At 37.3% G+C, this 24,519-nt stretch overlaps 1 protein-coding gene across 5 annotated transcripts in view; it reads right to left on the reverse strand.

Moving 5' to 3' along the window:
* The window catches only part of L3MBTL4 (L3MBTL histone methyl-lysine binding protein 4), a 452,666-nt gene that overhangs the window by 321,731 nt on the left and 106,416 nt on the right, over positions 1–24,519 (reverse strand). For all 5 annotated transcript variants that reach the window (XM_059139212.1, XM_059139210.1, XM_059139213.1 and 2 more), the window contains exon 4: positions 22,674–22,728. In XM_059139212.1, coding sequence (XP_058995195.1) covers positions 22,674–22,728 — 55 coding nt within the window. The remainder of the gene's footprint in view (positions 1–22,673; positions 22,729–24,519) is intronic.

Raw genomic sequence — 24,519 nt, forward strand, 5'->3', positions numbered from 1 at the left:
GAAACTGATAAAAGTAATATGATTGATCGAGAATTTAAAGTGATTATCATAAAGATAACTATGGGACATGAGAAAAGAGGACATCAGAGAGACCCTTAACAAAGATTTTAAAAGGTCAGAAATGACAAACATAATAAATGAAAATTAAAATATACTAGATGGAATAAATCGTAGACTAGAGAAAGCAGAACAAATCAGCAACCTAGTAGAGTAATGGAAAGTAAGCTGACCAGGTGAGAAAAAAATTATGCAAAATGAAAACAGATTTAGGGAACAGAGTAACACCATCAAGCATAATAATATTTACATTATAGAATCTCAGAGGGAGAAGAAAGAGAAAAAGGGACAGAAAGCTTATTTGAGGAAATAATAGCAGAAAACTTCTTGAATCTGGAGAAAGAAACAGAAATCCAAATCCAGGAGGCACAGAGATCCCCCAACAAAATCAACCCAAGGAAGTTCACACAAAGGTTTGTAGCAATTAAAATGGCAAAAAGTAGAGATAAAAGGAGAATTTTAAAAACAACAAGAGAAAAGAAAATAATTTCATACATGGGAAACCATATAAAGCTATCAGTGGATTTTTCAGAAGAAAGTGCCATGATAGTATTCAAAGTGCTGAAAAGGAAAAATTTGCAGCCACTAATATTTTATCCAGCAAGGATTTCATTCTGAATAGGAGATATAGAGAGTTTTCCAGACAAACAAAATGGAAAGAAATTCATGACCCCTAACCAGCCCTACAAGAAATGTTAAAGGGGCCTCTTTGAGTGAGGAGGAAAGATCAAAGCAAGAATAAGGAAAGTAGGGGAAAAAAGAACAGTAAAAATATCTGTAAAAATCATTCAAGGGCCACATGCACTCCAATGTTCATAGCAGCAATGTCCACAAGAGCCAAAATGTTGGAAAGGGCCAAGATGTCCTTCAACGGATGGATGGATAAAAAAAAGTGTGGTCGGGGCACCTGGGTGGCTCAGTGGGTTAAGCCGCTGCCTTCGGCTCAGGTCATGATCTCAGGGTCCTGGGATCGAGTCCCGAATCGGGCTCTCTGCTCAGCAAGGAGCCTGCTTCCTCCTCTCTCTCTGCCTGCCTCTCTGCCTACTTGTGATCTCTCTCTGTCAAATAAATAAATAAAATCTTAAAAAAAAAAAGTGTGGTCCATATAGACAATGGAATATTACTCAATTATTAGAAAGGATGAATACCCAACTTTTGCTCAACACGGATGGTAATGGAGGAGATTATGCTAAGTGAAATAAGTCAAACAGAGAAAGTTAATTATCATATGGTCTCACTTATTTGTGGAACATAAGGAATAGCATGGAGGACATTAGGAGAAAGGAAAAATGAAGGGGGAGAAATTGTTGTGGGAGACGAACCATGAGAGACTATGGGCTCTGGGAAACAAATGGAAAGTTTTAGAAGGGAGGTGGGTGGAGGAATGGGTAAGCCTGGTGATGTTATTAAGGAGAGCATGTATTGTGTGGAGCACTGGGCGTTATACACAAACAACGAATCATGGAACACTACATCAAAAAATAATAATGGTGACTAACATAACACAATTTTTTCTAAAAAGGGACTTACAAAACAAAAATATGTCAAGTATGACACCATATACCTAAAATGTGGAGAGGAATCAAGAATGGGCACAAACTTAAGTTATCATCAACTTAATAGAAACCATTATATGCAGATGATGTTATACATAAACCAAATGGTAATCACAATTCAAAAACGAGCAACAGATGCAAAAAACAAACAAAAAATAACGCAAGTATATTACTAAAGAAAACCAACTAATCATGAGAGAAGAGTATAAGAGAAAAAAGGAACAGAGAAAAACTACAAAAACAACCATAAAACAAGTAACCAATTAGCAGTAAATACATATTTATTAATATTAGTGTGATTATAAATGGATTAGATGCTCCAATCTAAATACACAGGGTGGTAGAATGGATTAAAAAAAAAAAGACCCATCTATAAGAGACTCATTTCAGACTTAAAGACAAATGCAAACTGAAAGTGAAGGGATGAAGAAGCATTTATCATGCAAATGCATGTGAAAAGAAAGGGTAGCAATACTGATATTGGACAAAATAGAGTTTAAACCAAAGACTGTCACAAGAGACAAAGAAAGACACTATATAATCATTAACCCAACAATCCAACAAGACATAACAATTGCAAATACTTTTGCTCACAACATGGGAACACGCAAATACTTAAAACAGTTAATAACAACATAAGGGAACTAAGCGATAATAATACAGTAATAGTAATAGTAGGGAACTTTAACACCCCCACTTACATCAATGGATAGATCATCCACACAGAAAATCAACAAGAAAACAGTGGCATTGAAGGACACATTGAACAAGATGGATTTAAGAGATATATTCAGAACATTCCATCCTAAACAGCAGAAAACACATTCGTTTCAAGTGCACATGGAACACTCTCCAGAACAGATCATGTATTAAGCCACAAAACAAACCTCAACAAATTCGAAAAGATCAAAGTCATACCATGCATCTGTTCTGACCAAAAGATTTGAAACTAGAAATCAACTACAAGAAAAAATCTGGAAAGAGCACAGATACACAAAGGTTAAATAACTTGCTACTAAACAATGAATGGGTCAACCAAGAAGTCAAAGAGGAAATCAAAAATATATGGAGACAAATGAAAATGAGAATGCAATGGTCCAAATCTTTGGGATCAAACAAAAGCCATTCTAAGAGGGACGTTTATAGCAATACAAAGCTACCTCAAGAAGCAAGAAAAATCTCAAATAAACAATATAACATTATACCTAAAGAAGCTAGAAAAAGAAGAAAAAGGAAAAACCCCAAACCATTAGAAGGATGGAAATAGTAAAGATTAGAGCGTAAATAAATTAAATAGAAACAAAAAACAAACAAATAACAATAGAACAGATTAATGATCAATGAAAACAGGAGCTGGTTCACTGAAAAGATCAACAAAGTTGATAAACATTTAGCCAGACTCATCAAAAAACTTAAAAAAAAAAAAAAAAGGAGAGAGAATTTATACAAGTCACAAATGAAAGAGGAGAAATAACAACTGACACCATAAAATACAAACAATTATAAGGGAAAAAATAGGAACATTATATGCCAAAAATTTAACAACCTAAAAGAAATAGATAAATTTCTAGAAACATATAACCTCCCAAAACTGAATCAGGAAGAAATAGAAAATTTGAACAGACCAATTGATTGTCAGCAATGACACTGGATCAGTAATCAAAAAACACCCTCCCAAAAATCCAAAAGTCCAGGACCAGATGGATTCACAGGTGAATTCTACCAAACATTTAATGAGGAGTTAATACTATTTTTCTCAAACTATTCCAAATAATAGAAGAGGAAGAAAACTTTCTAAATTCATTCTACAAGGCCAGAATTACCCTGATACCAAAACCAGCTAAAGACACTGTAGTAAAAGAGAACTACAGGCCATTTTCTCTGGCAAACACAGATGAAAAAATCCTCAGCAAAATGTTAATAAACCAAATCCAACAATACATTAAAAATAACATTCATCACAATCAAGTGGGATTTATTCCAGAGATGCAAGAACAGCTCAATATTTATAAATCAATTAATGTAATATATTGGGGTGCCTGAGTGGTTCAGTCAGTTAAGCAACTGCCTTGAGCTCAGATCATGATCCCAGGCTCCTGGGATTGAGCCCTGAACTGGATTCCTTGCTCACAAAAGAGCCTGCTTCTCCCTTATCCTCTGTCTCACGGCTTGGGCTCTCTATGTCAAACAAACAAACAAATAAATAAATAAATAACATCATATCAATAAGACAAAGGATGAAAACCATAAGATAATTTCAATAGCTGAAGAAAAAGCATTTGGCAAAGTACAGCATCCATCAAACAAAGTTGATTCAGAGGGAACATAACTTCAATATATAAAGGCCATATATGAAAAACACAACTATTAAATTCAGTGGTGAAAACTGAGAGCTTTCCCCCTATGATCAGAAACAAGACAAGGATGTCACTCTCACCACTTTCATTCAACATAGTACTGGAAGTCCTAACCACAAAAATCTATTAAAAAAAAAAAGAAACAAAAGGTATCCAAATTGATAAAGAAGAAACAAAACTTTTACTAATTGCAGATGACATGATACTATACATAGAAAGCCCTAGAAGCTCCACCAAAAACTTACTAGAACCAACAAATGATAAATGTTGTAGGATACAAAAGTTGTAGGATACAAAACCAATACACAGAATTCAGTTGCATTTCTATATTGTAATAATGAAGCAGCAGAAAGAGAAATTAAAAAAGCAATTCCAGGGCACCTGGGTGGCTCAGTGGGTTAAAGCCTCTGCTTTCGGCTCAGGTCATGATCCCAGGGTCCTGGGATCGAGCCCCGCATCAGGCTCTCTGCTCGGCGGGGAGCCTACTTCCTCCTCTCTCTCTGACTCTCTGCCTACTTGTGATCTGTCAAATAAATAAATAAAATATTTTTAAAAATAAATAAATAAATAAATATTAAAAAGCAATCCCATTTACAATCGCATCAAAGGAGGTGAAAGACCTATACCTGAAAACTGTAAGACACTGATAAAAGAAACTGAAAATGACAGAAATGAAAAGATATTCCATGCTCATGGATTGGAAGAACAAATACTGTTCAACTGTCCATGCTACCCAAAGTAATCTACACTTTTAATATAATCCCTATCAAAATAACAACATTTTTCACAGAACTAGAACAAATAATCATAAATCTTATGGCACCACAAAAGATATATATTTATTTTGAATATATATATAATGGATGTGGGGTGTGTGTGTGTGTGTGTTATATATAAGGAGTATCATATGGCCATATAAAAGAATGAAATCTTGCCATTTGCAACATGGATGGATCTAGAGAATATAATGATAAGCAAAATAAGTCAGAGGAAAACAAACACCATTAGGATTTCACTCATATATGGAATTTAAGAAACAAATGAACAAAGGGGAAAAAAGAGACAAACCAAAAGATAGACTCTTAACTATAGAGAACAAACAGATGGTTACCAGAGGGGTGGGGAAGGTTGGGTGAACTAGGTGAAGAGGATTAAGAGTAGTATAGTTATCTTGATGAGCACTGAGAAATGTACAGCTGAGTCACCTGAATGTATTGTATACCTGAAACTAATATAACACTGTATGTTAACTATACTGGGATTAAATTTTTTTAAAAGATTTATTCATTCATTATTTAAGAGAGGGGGCAGGAGGGGGAGAGGGAGTGAATCTCCAGCAGACTCCCTGCTATACATGGAGCCCTATTTGGGGCTAGATCCCAGGACACTGAGACCACAACCTGAGCTGAAATTAAGAGTCAGGTGCCCAATCAATGGAGCCACCCAGATGCCCGGGAATTAATTTTTTTTTTAAATAAGTAAAAAGATGAGGCACCTGATCTGGTTCAGTCAGTTAAATGTCCAGCCAGATCAGGTCATGATCCCAGAGATCCCAAGGATCCCAGGGCCCTGCTCAGCAAGGAGTCTGCTTCTCCCTCTCCCTCTGCCTGCAGCTCCCCTAGCTTGTGCTCTCTATTTCTCTATGTGTCAAATAAATAAAATCTTTTAAAAAAACTAAAGAGAAAACAAATATAAATAAATATTAATTTGAAGGAGTTGACATTTTTGTGGTACATGTTCCCATTTATCCAGATATTAATCTATATGCATGAATAGAATTTTCCAGTTCTCTTCATACAAAATTTCTTATTCAACTTGTTCTAAAATTTGTATACTATATAGCTTTTATGGGTACAATATTTTTCCCTTTTCAACTTCTAGGAACTGGTGGCCAATATATGGAAAAGCTAATGAGTTTTTATATTTATTCTCTATCCAACCACCTCAAAATTCTTGTAGTAATTCTAGTAGCTTATAATGAGATTCTTTTGAGTTTTCTATATATAAAGATCATATATCTGCAACTATTGATCTATTTAGTTTTATCTTTTCTTTCCAAAGTTTTTATTACTCATTAAATTTGCTTTTTATTTCATTCACTAAAATTTCTAAGACAGTATTGAGTACCAACAAATGTAATCGGCATCTCTATTTCCTGATCTTAATTGAAATGGTTTTGTTTTGCTCTTTAGTATATTTGCTATCACACTTTGGTAATTTTTATTATAATTAATTATTTCACAAATGAATTTTTCCTAGGAATGACAGTTAAATTTTACCAAAAGCCTTTTCACTGTTAAAGATCATTATGTGGTTTTTCCCTTTTAGGTTGTTGAGGTATGAATTTTGTTGACTGATTTTACAATATCAAACTGTTCCATTGTTGAAACAATGTCCCCCCACCCCCACCCCCACCCCCCCCCAAAAAAGAAAGAAGGAGAGAAAGACCAAAGACAAAAAGAAAAGAAGATTGAGGAGGGTGTGAATTGATACAGTGAGGGATAAGCAGGTGGAGTCCACTTCCAGTGCGGAGCTGAGATATGAATCTGCAGCTAGGCAGAAATAACTGAGGTAGCATCCAGATAACAGAAATCACCAAAAGAAAAAGTGAAATATGAAAAAAGTATAATAGTTGAAATACAAGGAGATCTCAACACTTTATGGAGGGTAGAGAGTAAAGAACTGGTAAAGAGAAAGCACAGAGACATGAAAACCAGGACAGACTGGTGTATTAGAATACAAGGAAAGAGCAAGTAACAAAAGAGGAGGAGAAAGAAGGGAAGGGAGGAATAAGGGAAGGAAGACAAGAAGGAGGAGGAGGTGGAGAAGAGGAAGAAATAGTAAACACCTCACCTGAGAGATCAGTCAGACAGGTGGGTAGGTGAATACAAGATGAAGACAAGAAGAAACTTCCAGAGATGAAGGGTCACTTTAACAAGAGGTTTGAATGAAGATCAGGATTCCTAAGTGGAGCCAGTTGTGTCACTAGAGGAGAATAAAGAACTAAGGAACTTCAGAGTTCTTACTAGAATATTCGGTTAATGGCAAAGAGCACAGTAAAGTGTAAAAATCTTGTGTGTAGATTTCCTAGTGTTAACTGATTTCCCCCTTGACACGTAGTAAACGTGGGGCAGGCAGTTCTATGAAAACAATTTTCATCGCCAAGAATCCTTAAAGAAGACTCTTATAATTACTGGCTGTACTAAAATACTCCCCTATAAATACCTGCAGATCTTCAAATTAATATCCATTTATATGAGATGGCAATATTCTCCTCATAAAGTGATTAACTGCATATTTCCCTTAACCTTTTTCTTCAATATATCTTAGAAACGTCTAATGTAATCTACTAAATAAAACTGAGCTCCAGTTGCTATTCCAAGTTTCATTAATTTAATTAATCTGTTGATCAGAATTTAGACCTTCCTCTATTCAACATATCCCCTGCTGGGCTTCAATTAATGAACATATTTTAAATATTATTCAAAATTGTTTTCTCTCTTGATACTAAAAGTGCTTAAAATAAATTCCTTCCCAAATCATATCTTAACCTAACAGATTTATAACCTTTTAAAACACTCATCATGCTCAGTGAATATAAGTTTAAAATCCATGAAGGAACACTGAATTTCGGTTCACTAGGAGACCATCTGGGTCAAGGAAGACTACTGTTATTAGTGGAAAGATAATTAGCACTGTCAAAAGAATTTTCATTTAAAAACATCTAAACCAGTTTCATATAATTAAATTCCTAGAAAGTGCCTGCAAAGCAGCAATGAAAACTCCATTAGTCCCCACCAGTCTCTTTCTCCACTGAGTTCTTTTGGACTTTTTTGGAATTACAATGTTGTATAAAGGCAACAAGAAAAGTGCAGCAACTGCAGACCTAATGAGTAAAAGACCCTTAAATTTAGTACTTTTCCCTTAGCAACAGGTACAAAATAATTCTCGTTTTCTACCAGGAAGATCAAAGTGATTGTGCAAATGAGAACTTACGTTAGGCAGAATAATGGCCTCGCAAAGACATCCACATCCTAATCCCTAGAAACTCTCAATGTTACATTAAATGTAATGTAACTCTTAATGTTATATTAAATGTCAAAATTGAGGTGTGATTAAGTTAAAGTTCCTTAAGGTAGGGAGATTATCTGGGATTTTCCAGGTGGACCCAATGTAATCATCGGTATCCTTAAAAGTGGAGAATCTTTGGGGTCCCTGGGTGGCTCAGTCACTTAAGCACCTGCCTTCAGGGACACATGGGTGGCTCAGTCAGTTGGGCATCTGCCTTCAGCTTGTCATGGTCCCAGGGTCCTGGGATGAGGTCTTGCATGCACGGGGATGTTTGCTCAGCAAGTAATCTGCTTCTCCCTCTGCCTGCCACCTCAGCTCCCACCCTCTTGTGCTCATTCTCTGACAAATAAATAAAATTAAAAATTTAAAAAAAACAAACAAACAAGGATCTGCCTTCAGCTCAGCTCATGATCCCAGGGATCAAACCCCATGTCAAGCTCCCTGCTCAGCAGGAAGCTGGCTTCTCTCTCTTCCTCTGCCCCTCTCCCAACTTGTATGTGCTCTCTTGCTCACTCTCTCACTCACCCTCTCTCAAATAAATAAATAAAATCTTTAAAACAAAAATGGGGAAAAGCTTTCCCAGCTGTGATTAAAGGAAGATGTCACTATGACAAAAGGATAAGGGAGATACTACATGGTAGTTTAAAGATGGAGGAAGGGGCCATAAGCCAAGGAGTATAGCTGGCTTCTCAAAGCTGGAAAAGGCAAGGAACCAGATCTTCCCCAGGAGCTTCCAAAGGAATACAGCCCTGCCCACACCTTGACATTAGCCCAGTGGGACCCGTGTCAGACTTCTAATGTGCAGAACTGTAATATAAATTTCTGCTGCTGGAACTGCTAAGTCGTGTTCATGAGAAACTAATAAAGAACTGTATGTCAGAAAGAGTAAGTACTGATACTCAGTAAACTGTCCAAATTCACCACCAAAAATTTTCTGAATACTCAGTAACTATGAAAGTGGACCAAGTAATCAATTTAATTTGTTTGAAAAATAAGAAGGAATCCACAAATGGTAAGCTAGCTTAGGACAAAAATTATCACATAGTAGATACTATATTGTCTGATTCGAACTGAGGTTCACTGTATAAAATAAAGGAACTATGAAAGAACTAAGAGAACACACTCATAGCTAATATTTTCCTGTCCCTTTAAGCTGATGTTCAGGGAACTCATTTATATTAGTACATATAGACAGCACCAAAATCCTTCACTCTCCTAGAACTCTTTTGTATAGAAACCTATGGCATTAACTCTCTAATTTTTAAAAAAAAATATATAGTCAAAGTTTTAGGGATGGGAGGTATCTAACAAATCAGCTAATCATTTTTAAGATGAAAAAAAAATTTCCCCAAGGTTTAGTTTTGGCATAATTGGCTTAGTCCAATGAACCTATTATCCTGATAAGCCTTAAATGTGCATTCATTTAAATAACTGTTTTCAATTTCAAAGCATCCTGCCTAAGCTTTTAAAATCATCAATAAAATATAGCTTCCTTGTCAAATTAAGATATGAACTACTGAATTCAGATATGCCATTGTAAACGATTACAACAACCACCATAGCGAAATAATTTCTCACAAGATCCTAAGCACTGTGAAGACAACTACAGATAATTAAAAGTACAAAGAAAATGGCAACCCATAGACTTATATTGTTAGAATACTTTTAATGTACAGCAAAACTAAAATAGCAGTGTCATAAACTTCTAAAATGTGGCTTTATAGAAATTTATGCTTAATTAGGAAAAAAAAAGTTTCTATTTCAAAATATCTATCACAGAGACAGATTTATTCTATGTCCCAACTACTCATACAGAGTGCAGTATGGTCAGTCCTGGGGCACACAAAGAACACCCCAAAGGTTCTTGGCCACCCAACACTCTTTCCATGGTTCTGAGGGCTCCATCTTGGCTCCGCAATGGATTCTCTTCCTCTCCACACAGGAGGGTTATCCTTAGCCTTCTCTGTACTCACAGGTTCCTATCTTTACCTACACACTTGATGTAGCTGCCCCTCAAATTCGAGCTGCCCCTCAACCCCTCTTACCAGCTTCTAATGCAAACCATTGGAGGTTTTCACAGGCCCCAATCTCCACACAAAAATCCAGCACTGTTCCCCAGTGAGATCTCCATGTTCCTCAAGTCCGAGACTGGTCTCCACACAGTAGTTCTGATGATGCTTCCTGCAGCCCCTGCAGTCACCCATTTACCATTCCCATGGCTCCACCTCTTAATAATACCTTTGGACCCATCTCCTCCTCTTAGGTGCCCTGGCTCTGTGGTAGCTGAGCGGCCCCATCTCACCAGCTCTCACCGGTACATTGATCTCTCCATTCCTGTCCTACCCACCACCTCTCCCCAGTCTTCTCCAGAGACTCTCGTGCAGTTCCCTCTCCACAAGAGAAGCTATCACTCTCCTGCCCAAAGCTTCAAAGTCTCTTTATTAACAAGAATATAAAATCCAACCAGCATCACACAGCAAATAAGGTGCTTCTCCAATGGCCCACATCAACTTTCAGCCTCATCAACTGCTTTCTCTGGTCATTTACTCAACAAATTCTTATGGAGAACCTACTATGTGCTAAGCTCTGTGGACACAATAGTGGACATGAGGCCTCACTCACAAGCTATTAATCTAGGGGATGGCTTAGTCAGTTAAGTGACCGACTCTTGATTTTGGCTCAGGTCATGATCTCAGGGCTGTGACACTGAGCAGGCGTGGGGCTCTGCACTGAGCATAGAGCCTGCTTGGGATTCTCTCTCCTTCTCCCTATGCCCCGTATCCCACTCACATGATTGCATACACGTGTGCGCACTCTCAAAAAAAAAAAAATAAGGTAAGAATAAAATATTCAAAAATATTATAAACTATATTAAGTGCTTTCTTTCATAGAATATAGGGTCTTAGGGGCATAGAACAGACAGCTCAGCCTAGTCTGGAAGATCAGAGAAAGCTTTCCTAAAGTGAAAACATGAGGCTCTATAGGCATTAGCAACAACTGAGTACTACACCTAGGCAAGTAGTACACTTGAGTACTACCTTGGGCACTTGAGTACTATACCTATTACTACACCAAGTCTACATACCTGGAAAGAAAGAGGAGGGACACCTTGGCAAGAAGCATAGCAGGTACAGGGGTCCTGTGACAGAACCTGAAATAAGGATGGCCGTCAGAGCATGAGGAATGGGGAGACGCCCGGCTGGAAAGGAGGCTGAGGAAGCAAGGAAGGACCAGATTCCAGATTCTCCAAGGTTAAGTTCTACTAAATCCTTATTAAGATTTTCCCATATTCTATCTTATAGGCAATGGAAAGCATTTTAAAATTTTTAAGCAAAGCAAAAGACTGGTTTGTGTTTTAAAAGAACAGTGTGGCTGCAATGTGTAGACTGGCGTAGGTCATCTTAAGAACAGGTCTGGGAGATGAGCTGGGGCGTGCAGACAAGGGCGACAGCTTGGATTCAAGTGGATTTCCCCTGTGCTTCACAACTTTGGGCTTTATGTTGAAATGCAATGGAGGAAGGTCACTGGGGAGAAGAACAACGATTCACAGTTAAGGAAAGATGAAAAGAGTAGACAGACTAGAAAAATATTCCAGAAGCAAAACCAACAGCCCCTGATGATAGACTGTCCATGAAAAGCCAAAATAATAATAATAATAAGGTATTAAGGTGTCCATCCAGGTCTCAGCTTGGACATCTGATGGGTGGGCAGGCCTGTCACCAAATTGGGCATGCCTTCTTCTCTACAAGGCTGCTGGGCATGGGCTCTGCTAAGACAGGAATGACTTTAAGTCAAATATAAGATCTCTTTTATCCCCAAATAATGGACCCATTCAGCAAGTTTTCCAAAAATATATATCTTTTTATAACCCCATATGTTTTTTATATCTGTTCAACTTACTAAAGATCAGACCCATGGCACTATCATTTCCCATGCTCCTCATTTTCCTCGCAACTGTCAGAAAATATTGGCAACAACCTTTCATTTTCACTTACAGTGTTTTTCCAAAAGCTTACTTTCTACACATAGCTACCCGCCAAAGAGGCTTTTCAGAAAGACTTGCGACAAACACACTGTGCTGCTTCCAGTTACAGCAGAGAAGACAACCAAATGAGTTTTTAAAGGTTTAGGGGCACCTGGCTGGCTCAGTTGGTGGAGCATGTGACTCTTAATCTCAGGGTGATGAGTTCAAGGCCCACACTGGATGTAGAGATTACTAAAAATGAATAAGTAAATAAATAAACTTTAAAGGTTTAAACTTTGTATTGGTCTATTCCTCAAAGAAAAATAATTCCCTTCTTAAGTAGAATAAAACTTTTTTAAAAAGAATTTATTTGTTTATTTGACAGAGAGAGATCACAAGTAGGCAGAGAGACAGGCCAGGGCGGGGTGGGGGCGTCGGGAAGCAGGCTCCCTGCTGAGCAGAGACCCAGGACCCTGAGACCATGATCTGGGCTGAAGGCAAAGGCCTAACCCACTGAGCCATGCTGGCACACAGATAAAACATTTTTCAAAAAAATGCTTCACCTAATTCTAATTTTCTAGAGTAGATAATTTTTAAACTGTCCTTAAGAAATCTCCTAAGCAAAATATGAGAACTGATATCAAAAACAACCTAAAAACTACTGAAAGCAAACACAAAAATTCCCTATTTATTAAGCTATTCAAGAAAAATATCATTTGTTGAGTATCTACCAAGAGCCAAACACATTGTAAGTACTTTCTCATTCAATCCTGGAAGTATTATAGGCTAAGAAAGATTACCTATTACTCTCATTTCACAAGCAAGAAAACTAGAGCTTAGAGAAGTGAAACAATTATTGGAAGTCACACAGCCAGTTAAGTGGCAAAACCGAAATTCAAACGAGGTCTCCTTAATTCTAAGCACACACTCTTTATTTCCTTTCACATATCAAAAGAGAAACTAAAAGTTTGGACTTTTGAAAGATAACATTTACCCTGGGCTCATGACCAATCCACGGCCAGACCCCCAGGGCCCAGCCCTCTATCTGGGCCCACCTGCCTGCATGCTCTGGCCTGAGCTCTAGGAAAGGTTCCGTGTATTACACAATGACATTTTCAGTGTCAGCTAGATTCTATCTTAAAGGAAAGCTTTTTTTTTTTTTTTTTTTTTTTTTTTTTTTTTTTTTTTTTTTTTTTTTTTAATGTAGGGTTCAATTATATGTATGAAAATTAGTAGAGAAAAATAAGATTCTAGTCATGAACATTCCAAATGAATTTCTAAGGGATTCATCTGCTCTATGAAGTGAGCTACTGTACAAATGTAGCTTTGCACTTAAATACTGAAACAACTAACAAGCAAAGCAGCAAAAATGCACCAGCAATTCCTATCTCCTTCTGGCCATGGAAGGAAATCCATGGGCACTTTGTGGAAGCCTCCGTGTCACATCCACACTGATCCCATGTATTGAGACTCAAAACACAACTGTCATACTTGACTCTCCCCTGTGCTTCGTAACTTTGGGAATTATGCCCAGACGCATTGGAAGAGGGTCAGCCTCAGGGCTGGGAGAAGAACGAGGGTGCACAGCTGAATATAGATCTGAAGCCTACCATGAGATCAGAAAGTACCAGGCACACAGAAAAGTCAGAGCCTTCAGATGACATGTTAATAACTGGATTACCCCGAAACACAAGAGCTTCAAGAACAACCTGCTTACTGGGGTGCCTGGGTGGCTCAGTTGGTTAAGCCTCTGCCTTTGGCTCAGGTCATGGTCTCAGGGTCCTGGGATTGAAACCCACATCGGGCTCTCTGCTGGGCAGGGAGGCTGCTTCCTCCTCTCTCTCTTTGCCTGCCTCTATCCTTACTTGTGATCTCTTGTGATCTCTCTCTGTCAAATAAATAAATAAAATATTAAAAAAAAAAAAAAAAAACTACGATCTGCTTAAAGATGGTGTTCACCTGGGCAAGGCAGATAGCCAGCCAGCCTCGAGACATAGGCAGGACCCCCACACTCAGAACTCCTCACCGCCCTGTCTGTTGGCTTTTTCACCACTTCAGATGCTACTCATTTTCTCCTGATCTCATCTTCAAGAATGGTATCATGTTCTTTTCATCCTCCTGGCCTTCTTCTTCCCCTTCTCTTTCCTTCCTGTCTTCCCCTCCCTTCCCCTGTTCTAAAGCCCTATGTGACAGAACAGGGAGGCATCCACATGGGAGGATGCAGGGATGAGGGGCTATAAAGAAAATACCCACAAGTGGAGGGAGTCCAGCAGAGTCTGACAACTTGGCAGGGTGAGGGGATGTCACCACGGAAGGATGCAATAGCACGGAGCAGGGGGTGGAGGAATCCTAAACATGGTGTCAAGGGCATCCACTTGGGAAGCTGGCCCAGAGTGTAAAGTCAGAGTCCAAATGGGGAAAGGAGGGCGCCCCGTGGAAGGACAGCCTGGGACAGAGCATCCAAGGCCAGTTAGGGTGAGGAAGGTGTCCCGCAGAGGAGGGTCTGTGCAAAGGAGCTTGAGGATGGCATCTGAATGGAGGCAGTCCAGAATGGTAGAGCCTGAGTGAAGCCAGGTGGTCATACATGCCAGGGAGGGGGCGGTAGCAACAATGGTTGATTCAGCAAATGGCAAACATACTAAATATAATGGGAGGATAAATGGAAGATTCAGCAAGTAAGCAAATATACTAAAGATAATGGGAGCTACATTTCTCACTGTCAAAAGCTGAAATTCAAATCTATGAAGGGGAAAACTAGAATGAATCCTGAGCATCCAACTGGAAATGGAGAGATAGCTATGAATTCATAGATTTCAAGATACAGAGAGAGACTGATATAAATAAAAGTACATGCTGGCATGAAGCATGTATGTTTGTGGCATATAAATCTGTATGAATGTAGATGTGTGTGTATAAACATACAAAGAGATATTCCTTAGCTCTGTCCAGGGAGAAGGCCTGGGAACAATGACAGCCTAATAGCAATGAACACACTTAACCCCAGCCATGAAAAACAACCAGAGCCCTCTGGAGATATTACTGATTGGAGAGTATAAGATGAGACTAAAACATCTTAAGTTACAAAATATGCAAGGGCTCAAAGAACAATACAGTCCTATCGAAAAGATATGAAAACCAACTTGAAGGGGCTCTTACTGGCCAAATATCAGTCAATTTGGCACGAAAATACTGACAGAAATTATTAAAATCCAATGAATAAATAAACAAGGAACCATAAGTCTACATTCAAATAAATAAATTAGAAAAAAGGAAGGAGAGAGAGAAAGAAAATAATAAGTAAGGTGAAAAATAGGATATTTAGAGCTTTTAATTTCCTCTCTATAATACTTACCAATTCTAAAGGAAAAACCGACGCTTTACAGAGGACAGACCTGACACCAGCTTAATCAAGAGATCAAAGTAAGTTATCAGAAATGGGACAAATCATGATTGTGTGCGATCTGATAGGAGGCCAAAAGGGGAAAAAAGCATCACTTCTGTGATATTCCCCCAAAGATGTATACCTTGAGTCTAATCACGAGGAAATATCAGACACACCCCAAAGGAGAAACATTTATAGAATAACTAGCCTATGAGCTTCAGGAATGTCAAGTTCAAGTCCGGGGAAACCTGAGGAGCTGGTCCTCAGGTTGAAGGAGCCTGGAGAGGCAGATAACTAAATGCAGGCCTTGTTCTGAACCAGATCCTTTCCCACAAAGGGCACTGTCAGGATAATTGGGGAAACCTGGGTGGGGTCTGTGGCTTGCCTGGCAGTAAGGTATAGACTTTAACTTCCTGCCTGGGCAGGGTATGATCTTGGTTGTAGGACATACATACCCAAGCATCTGGGCATGAGAAGGCATCAGGATGGCAATTTACTCTGTATTCCAGAAAAAAAAAAAAAAAAAAAAAAAAAAAAAAAATCTCTGAGCTGTACTTGCAACTTTTCCGTAAATTTGAAATAGTTCTAAATTGTTAAGAAATGTAGTTAAAGAAAGAAGAATGCTTCACTCAACGGTGTTAAGAGAGCACAGGGAGATGAAGCAGTCATTAAACACAGGCATGTCAGCAAATAAGCCTAGAGTCCAAATCAAATATTTCACAGGGAAACCATTTAGGTTCAAAAGAATATTGAAATGCCCCCCAAAAAACAGCTTTAATCTCAGTAGCAAAAGATAATTATGCTGAACAAAAATCAATATGCTTTAAAACAGCAAAGCACATTAGTAAAAAGAATCCTTTGGTTAAACAAAAGTCTCTGGTTTTAGGAACAGAACAAGGAAGACCCTCAGGAGGAGACGGTGGCTGGCTGCAGTCAGGCCCTCCCTAGAGCTATGAGGCCCGCAGAGCCTGAAAGCCTCCCTGACACCTCCAGGGGAACAAGTACTTTCTGTGACATCTCCTTTTGCTAAGTCAATCCAAAAGCCAGAGCCCTCAGTCCCTTTTCCAGAGTTTAACATTTATTACCCACCAGGGACCTCCAGAAACAGAAGTAGGAGAGACTGCTCTGCAGGACAGCTGAAGAACATAATCTGAAGGCTTTCTCAGGAAGTTATTTAATGCAGTAAAAATTTTCATATGATGTCTACTTTCATATAGTAAAGAATTCAACATGACCAATAAAAACTCTTCATGATTAAGTTTTATAAATACAGGCCCTTCCTCTATCTTTGCACTTTATACAGTTTTATCAATTGATATCATCTATTGACTGACCCCCAGAAGAAAATAAATGTGCTTCTTCCTTTGTGAGAGTGTATATTCACAGCACTGCTAATTCACCTCAAAGTGTCAGAATACTACAGGGAGGTCTGTCAACTTGACTATTTAAGTTCAAAGATTAGCTCCCTTATAAACCACTCTTCAAGACCAAATAAATTATTTGAAAATATATACTAAAAACTATTTTTTTACGGAGTAGTAGTGTGTGTGTGTGTGTGTGTGTGTGTGTAGAAAACATCTTCTTTTTAAATTAAAGTGCATCTGAACACATTTTGTTAAAGTTTCCCCCAAAAAAAGTCTATTAGTTACAAAGAAGTCCCCTGCTTATCCTCCAGTGACAGTTACATAGCTCAACGAAAATGTAATTCCGTATATTCAAAGTTGCCAAATACCTAAACATTTAGCTATCCATTTATTGACAATAAATGCCATTTATAAAAATAGAAGGGACTAAAGTAAGATTGATTTGTTTTTTCCCTTTGCTGGTGTTGCTGTCCATTCTTAGGTAAGGAACTACACTGGTGACAATCAACAGACTGCTCACAAAGTTTTAAAATTGTGGGTATTATTTCCACTGACATACAATTACTTTGTAAAGTAGTATTTCTGTCATTACACTCAGAAAATGAACTAGTTACTCTAACAGAAGTACAATGCTCAAAGGACCATCTTTGAATCTTTCAGAATCATTTAATGAACCATATCCCCCAGCACCAGAACTACTCCCTGAAAGTAAGTTAAGCACTTTTGGAAGCTGTGCTAATTCTTCTCCAGGCCATTGAGCTAATTAATCCTTCAGAGTGCTAGTAAATTATTACTTCAGTATACTTCAGTATACTAAATGGTAAATCCTACCAGCCGGATTGGACCTGATGACATGCCTTTTTAAAAGATACCCAATTTAAGTGGGAGACAAAGCATATTGTATAACTTAATTTTTAAAAGCCAAATGCCCTAGGATATGCTGAGAGAAAACAGAAGAGGGAGAAAAACACAAAATAGGGAAAGTAGAGAAGATAATGCTGTTCTGAGGGAGCCAGCTACTTGGATAAGCCAGAAGAAGAGGCCTCCAGGCAAAAGACAGCAAAAGGTCTAGACTGTACATTATTGTTTTTTAAAGATTTTATAATTTATTTCAAAGACAGAGAAAGTGAGAGAGAGAGCACTAGCAAACTAAGGGTCAGAGGGAGAAGCAGATTCCCCACTGAGCAGGGAGCTCAACATGGGGCTCCATCCCAGGACCCTGGGATCATGACCTGAACTGAAGGCAGACTCGTAGCTGACTGAGGCAACCAGGTGCCCCAAGACAGCATATTCTGTTGGGCCAAAGCGAAATGGAGGAAGGCAGGGTTCAGTGGCAGGTGCCGGTCAAAGTGCCAGATGCCCAGAGACCTCTAATGATAATCTGGAGAAAAAGCATTATTAAAAAATTCAGTGGAATTTGAATAAACTAAGCAGTTTGTTGACAGTGATGTACCAACATTAATCTCTTAGTTCAGACAAATGTCCTACAGACGGATGTTAGCAGAAACCAGGGAAGGGCATACAAGACTACTTATACTATGCAACTTTTCTCAAATCTAAAATTATTCCAAAATGAAAAGTTTACTTACAAAAAAAGAAAAAATCCAAAAACAGACATTCCAACAGCATCCTCTACTCCATAAACTGAAGTTTTTATGTTCAGAATTTTCCAAATTAATTTTTCAATATTTACCTGACTGTACCATGATTACCTACTAATTGCAAAATATAAAAACCAGAAACATTTCTTGATTGGATTATTTGTTCTTTGGGTGTTGAGTTTGCTAAGTTCTTTATAGATTCTGGACACTAGTCCTTTATCTGATATGTCGTTTGCAAATATCTTCTCCCATTCTGTCAAGAAATGAAATCTTGCCATTTGCGACAACATGGGTGGAACTAGAGCGTATCATGCATAGCGAAATAAGTCAAGCAGAGAAAGACAACTATCATATGATCTCCCTGATATGAGGAAGTGGTGATGCAACATGGGGGCTTAAGTGGGTAGGAGAAGAATCAATGAAACAAGATGGGATTGGGAGGGAGACAAACCATAAGTGACTCTTAATCTCACAAAACAAACTGAGGGTTGCTGGGGGGAGGGGTTTTGGGAGAAGGGGGTGGGATTATGGACATTGGGGAGGGTATGTGCTTTGGTGAGTGCTGTGAAGTGTGTAAACCTGGTGATTCACAGACCTGTACCCCTGGGGATAAAAATATATGTTTATAAAAAATAAAAAATTAATTAAAAAAAAACACAAACAAAATAAAACAAAACAAAGACCTTAGAAATGATAGAAAAGGTTCTTTTATTTCACAACTTAGAGATCATAATTGTTAACATCTTTCTTTCCATGCTATAGATAGTTGTTTTTTTTTCAACCACACTGAGATTACTCACCTCAGTTTTTTTCCTCCTTAATATGTTACCATAAGCTTTCCCTCCCATGTAATTTAATTTTTTTCGAAAGCACTTAAGTGAACACACAACTGTCTACACACAGTTGTACCATAATATTTTACCTATTCGAAATTCATAGGACAATTATATTATTCCCAGCTCTTCTCCATTTATAATCAGTACCACAACCAATATCATATGCATACCTTCAATGCAGATGGCTTACTTCACTGGGAGAAATTCCAAAAAATGGAGTTCCAGAGTTGAAGGAAATGTTTATTTAACAATAAATGCCAACAATATGTTCCGTAAAACAATGGAACAACTTGCACTCACAATAGCAGCGTATGGACAGCCAGCTCCCTTGGTCCACCAGCAAGTGGAGTCAGCATGTTTTTAATTGTTAATTAGGAGGCCAAAAAAATGTTCATCATTACATTTAAAGGTGTATTTCTTTGCTTTCTAGTAAATTAAATGTATTTAACACATTTCTGTTTTAGCTTCTTTTATTCCATCTTCCATGAATTGCCTGTTCATGTCTTTTGTCTATTTCTGCACTGAGATGTTAGTGTATCTCATTATTTCTTCTAAATCCATTGTGTGCATGGACCTTCAGTCAGTAGTTGTAGTAAATATTTGCTGGTTTATTTCCATTTTAATTTTTATTATGGTGTTCTTTGATGTACAAAGTTTAATTTATATATATTATATATAAATATATTTATATGTGTATATAAATATATTTATATATTATTTAATTTATATATATATATCATTTTCCTTTATAATTTCTTCTACTCTTTTTATGTTTATAAAGACCTCACTGCCCCAACACTCAACCAAAAAATATTAGCATTAGTTAAAAAAAAACACTTAAAATTTAGAAGGGAAAAAGCCAGATCACTCATCCAACAGAAGAAATGAGCTGTTTTTATCTTGGAGACTTCAGGTACAGAGATCTGGGATTATGGAGTGATTAATAACACTGACTGGATACCTTAAGTCATAAATAATTATTAACAAATAATACTTACTAAAACAAACTTTTTCTTAGAGGTATCCAAGGCAATTGTTAAAATTTCTGAATCACCAGGAATACTCTAGCTCAGAAAGTTTCCAAAAGAACCAAACAAAATTAATTCCAAGGCATGACTATGTCAGGAAAAATCTAGTTCAGCCAGTTCCCATGGACACAGAGGGCTGGATTACACAGCATTAGCACCTTGATTATGAGCAGTTATCTTTCCCATCACATTTCTTAGCAAGATTCATTTTCTCTATTTTTGTCTTAATAGCTACAAAGAAAGGAGGATGCTAAATAACAGGTAAAGCAGAAAGGACATATGCTTTAGAATTACTAGATGTGGGCTTAAACCCTGGATCCATCATTCACTAGTTATCTACCCTAAAAAAGTCAAAGGGCCTCTCAAAGCTTCATCATCTATAACACAGGACAGTATTAGGGCACAGATTGTGCTCTCAGTAAATTATTTTGTAATGATTTCCAAAGAAATTTCTTCCTTGTAAAATCAGGACAAAGAATTGTGTTTATTTTTTAATACAATTTTCTGTTTACATATAAATATGTATGTATTCAATTTTTTTGCTTTCCTTTTGTTATTATTTTTAAGACATAAGTAAGGACTAAATCTTTTGTCTTGCAAGAAGCCTGCAGAAAAAAATCAAACAATTTTCAGGAATTGGAGTAAGAAAATCGTCACTATAATAGGCAATTTAGAGAACAGTTTCCTTCATTCCACTAAAAGCAGGACCTCAAAAGCCCCCTCAGATAATTTCATTTCCATTTCCACTAGCAGTCTGTTGCATCTGTATGCACAAATTAATCCCATCCTTCTTCTAAACATGTACCGATGGACATTAGTTGGGACAAACAGCAACAACCTCAGATTTGAGGATAAACCACAGGTGAAAACTTTTGAGAATGGACCACTAACCATAAAAACTAGTCTGACAATGGAAGAACAAGAGCAAAGAGGCACTTCCAATAAAACTGAAAATACTATTTACAACAAACATATATTTGGCTATATGAAACTATAAATACTAAATTACTAAAAATATCTAAATTTTGAGGGCCAAACATTCTTAAATTGTTAGTCTAACTGCATCTTCTTTTTCTAGAATAAATGTTATAACCATGGAGTAGAAGAATCTAGAACAATTTGCATTAAAGTGAAAATATACCTGCAAAGGAGAACAACAACATTATAAATCACAAAATCTCTCGTACAAAGGAAAAAATAACGTTTAAAAAAGCCCCGCTGTTAGGGCCAGATACAGTCCAAATTTATTTCTAGAATTCTAATGTTGCATAACTAAAATGTATCTCAATGGAGTTGAACATCAAGCTACATAATTATCAAATTACTGTATTCTATTTTGCTTTTTCAGCAAAGAACATGACTATCTGACAGCAAGAGAAGAAAAGAATTTAAAGCAGCATATTTTGCTTAGAGCAGAAAACAACTTTTATTTTAAAAGCATTTAGATGGAAGATCATGAATTTTCAATATTTTATCCCCAAACTGAACAATATAAAATGGTCTTTAAAACCTCAATTTTTGCTTGTCATTTTTTTCAAGATATTTTTAGTTGTTTCCATTGTTTATTAAAAAAAAAAAAGCTTATTCAACAAATGTTAAACATACTTTCAAAAGATCATTAGAAAACATTTATCAAATGTATATGCTTCCTTCCATGGAGCAAAAATGTTGAAAATTCAACTATATTTTACAGAAAATTTAATAGCAGGTGTCTGCTTGTATAGTAATAATCATAAAATAATGGAATATATATTCCAAGAAAATACCATCTGCATCAGAGGGGAACCTGGCTGGCTCAATTTGTTAAGCATCCGACTCCTGATTTCAGCTCAGGTCATGATCTCACCATTGTGAGCTCTGCGGTGGGCATGGAGCCTGCTAAAGGGTCTCTCCCTCCCTCTCTCTCTGCATGTCCCCCACTTGTGCTTTCTCTTTTAAATAAATAAATAAATTTAAAACATCAGAGAATTAGCTGAATACTAATAAGCTGTTATCTAAAACCTATTGATGTATTAACCATAATGAGGGATATTCAATTTAGAGCAAATGTGCAATCTCTTCTAAAACAAGACTTCAGTGGAAGAGCACAAATGCAATCATTAGAAGATGAAACTACTCTGGGAAAAGCTCAAGCAAAGAATTACACTAAACTAAGTAACATTGCTTATTGTCTTGTTCTCAGGGAAGGTTTACAAAACAGAAGTTGTTTTACTTGCAGCATTTTTAAAAGGCAAAAAAACAAGGCCAGAGCTTCAGCATTTTTCTTGCTGTACATATTTGGAAATCTTAGATGACTCTGAAAAAGTCTCCAGAACAGTATGTAACAGCAATGACAATAAATGACACTATGTTTACAAGCTTAATTAATAAACCTAAAACAACAAAAGCAATCTAATAAAAACTTCATTTAAAAGTTATTCATTGTGTACTAAAATTGTAAACGATGGGGATGATTACCGTGACTCAATGGGGTGGCACCATCTCTGGGCTTCTTATCTTCCTCAGCTTGCTCCTAGAACACAGAAAATGTGGCTTAGGCCATATTTTTCGGTAACTGTTTGACACACCAGAAACGAACTTCTCTGTGTGCAGGAAGCCATGCCATGAAAAGCACTGTAACAATGGGGACAGTACATCAGCAGCCAGGCCTTCGGGTGGGTATGCAAATCCCAGAGGCACACCACGATCATTTGGACATGGGAGGAATCCTTTATTACTGTCTTAATTCTTTGGTGGCTAAAATAGGAGAGAGATTAAGGTTCAATATCAGTTAATACTGAAGTGGATAAAATCGTCTTCTTCCTGCCTGGGTATGATAGTCATGCCAGTGGCAGGCTGATGGAAGAGGCAAGTCCCACACCAGAGCTAAGTCCTCCAACATACATCTTCCTTCAACCTACTGGCACCTATGACAGATTATTATGACTCAGTCCAGATTATATTATCTAACTTTAGACAAACTGACCTGCAAAGTAGAGACAAAGGACTTCAAAGATTCCTCTGAAAAAGACCAGAGATTGAATATGACAAACACCACAAGTGCCCAACAAGAACATGGCAGAACTTCTCTCCACAGAGCAAGCAATTCATCAGACACACTCTCGTAGAAACTCTGGAAGGAAGGTGGACCATCTAACAAAGACTAAGGGATAACTTTTTTTTGAAAGATACTCTGTTCCATTGGTCTATGTGTCTGTTTTTATGCCAGTACCATGCTGTCTTGGTGATCACAGCTTTGTGGTAAAGCTTGAAATCAGGCAACATCATGACCCCAGCTTTGTTCTTCTTTTTCCACATTTCTTAAGCAATTCAGGGTCTTTTCTGGTTCCATAAAAATTTTAGGATTATTTGTTCCAGCACTTTGAAAAATGCCCCTGGTATTTTGATCGAATGGCATTGAAAATATAGATTGCACTGGGAAGCAGAGACATTTTAACAATGTTTATTCTTCTGATCTATGAGCATGGAATGTTTTTCCATCTTTTTGTGTCTACTTCAATTTCTTTCATGAGTGTTTTGTAGTTCCTCGAGTACAGATTATTTACCTCTTTGGTTAGGTTTATTCTCAGGTATCTTATGGTTCCTGGTGCTATTGTAAATGGAATCAATTCTCTAATTTCCCTTTCTATGTTTTCATTGTTAGTGTATAAGAAAGCAACTGATTTCTGCACATTGATTTTGTATCCTGCCACATTACTGAATTGCTTTATGAGTTCTAATAATTTGGGGGTGGAGTCTTTTGGGTTTTCCACATAAAGTATCATGTCATCTGTGAAGAGAATCTGACTTCTTCTTTGCCTATTTGAATACTTTTTATTTCTTTTTGTTGTCTGATTGCTGTTGCTAAGACTTCTAGTACTATGTTGAACAACAGTGGCAAGAGTGGACACCTTTGTCATTTTCCTGATATCAATGGGAGGGTTCTCAGCTTTTTCCCATTGAGAATGATATTTGCTGTGCATTTTTCATAGATGGATTTTATGAAGCTGAGGAATGTTCCCTCTATCCCTATACTCTGAAGAGTTTTAATCAGGATAGGATGCTGTATTTTGTCAAATGCTTTTCTACATCAATTGAGAGAGGACTATGTAGCTCTTCTCTCTTCTCTTATTGATTTGTTCTATCATATTGATTGATTTGCAAATGTTGAACCACCCTTGCCTTCCAGGGCTAAATCCCACCTGGTCATGGTGGATAATTTTTTTTAATGTACTGTTCGATCCAATTAGCTAGGATCTTGTTAAGAATCTTGACATCCATATTCATCAGGAATATTGGTCTAAAATTCTCCTTTTTGATGAAG

The sequence above is a fragment of the Mustela lutreola genome, chromosome 11 (assembly GCF_030435805.1).
Source record: "Mustela lutreola isolate mMusLut2 chromosome 11, mMusLut2.pri, whole genome shotgun sequence".
Lineage (NCBI taxonomy): Eukaryota > Metazoa > Chordata > Mammalia > Carnivora > Mustelidae > Mustela > Mustela lutreola.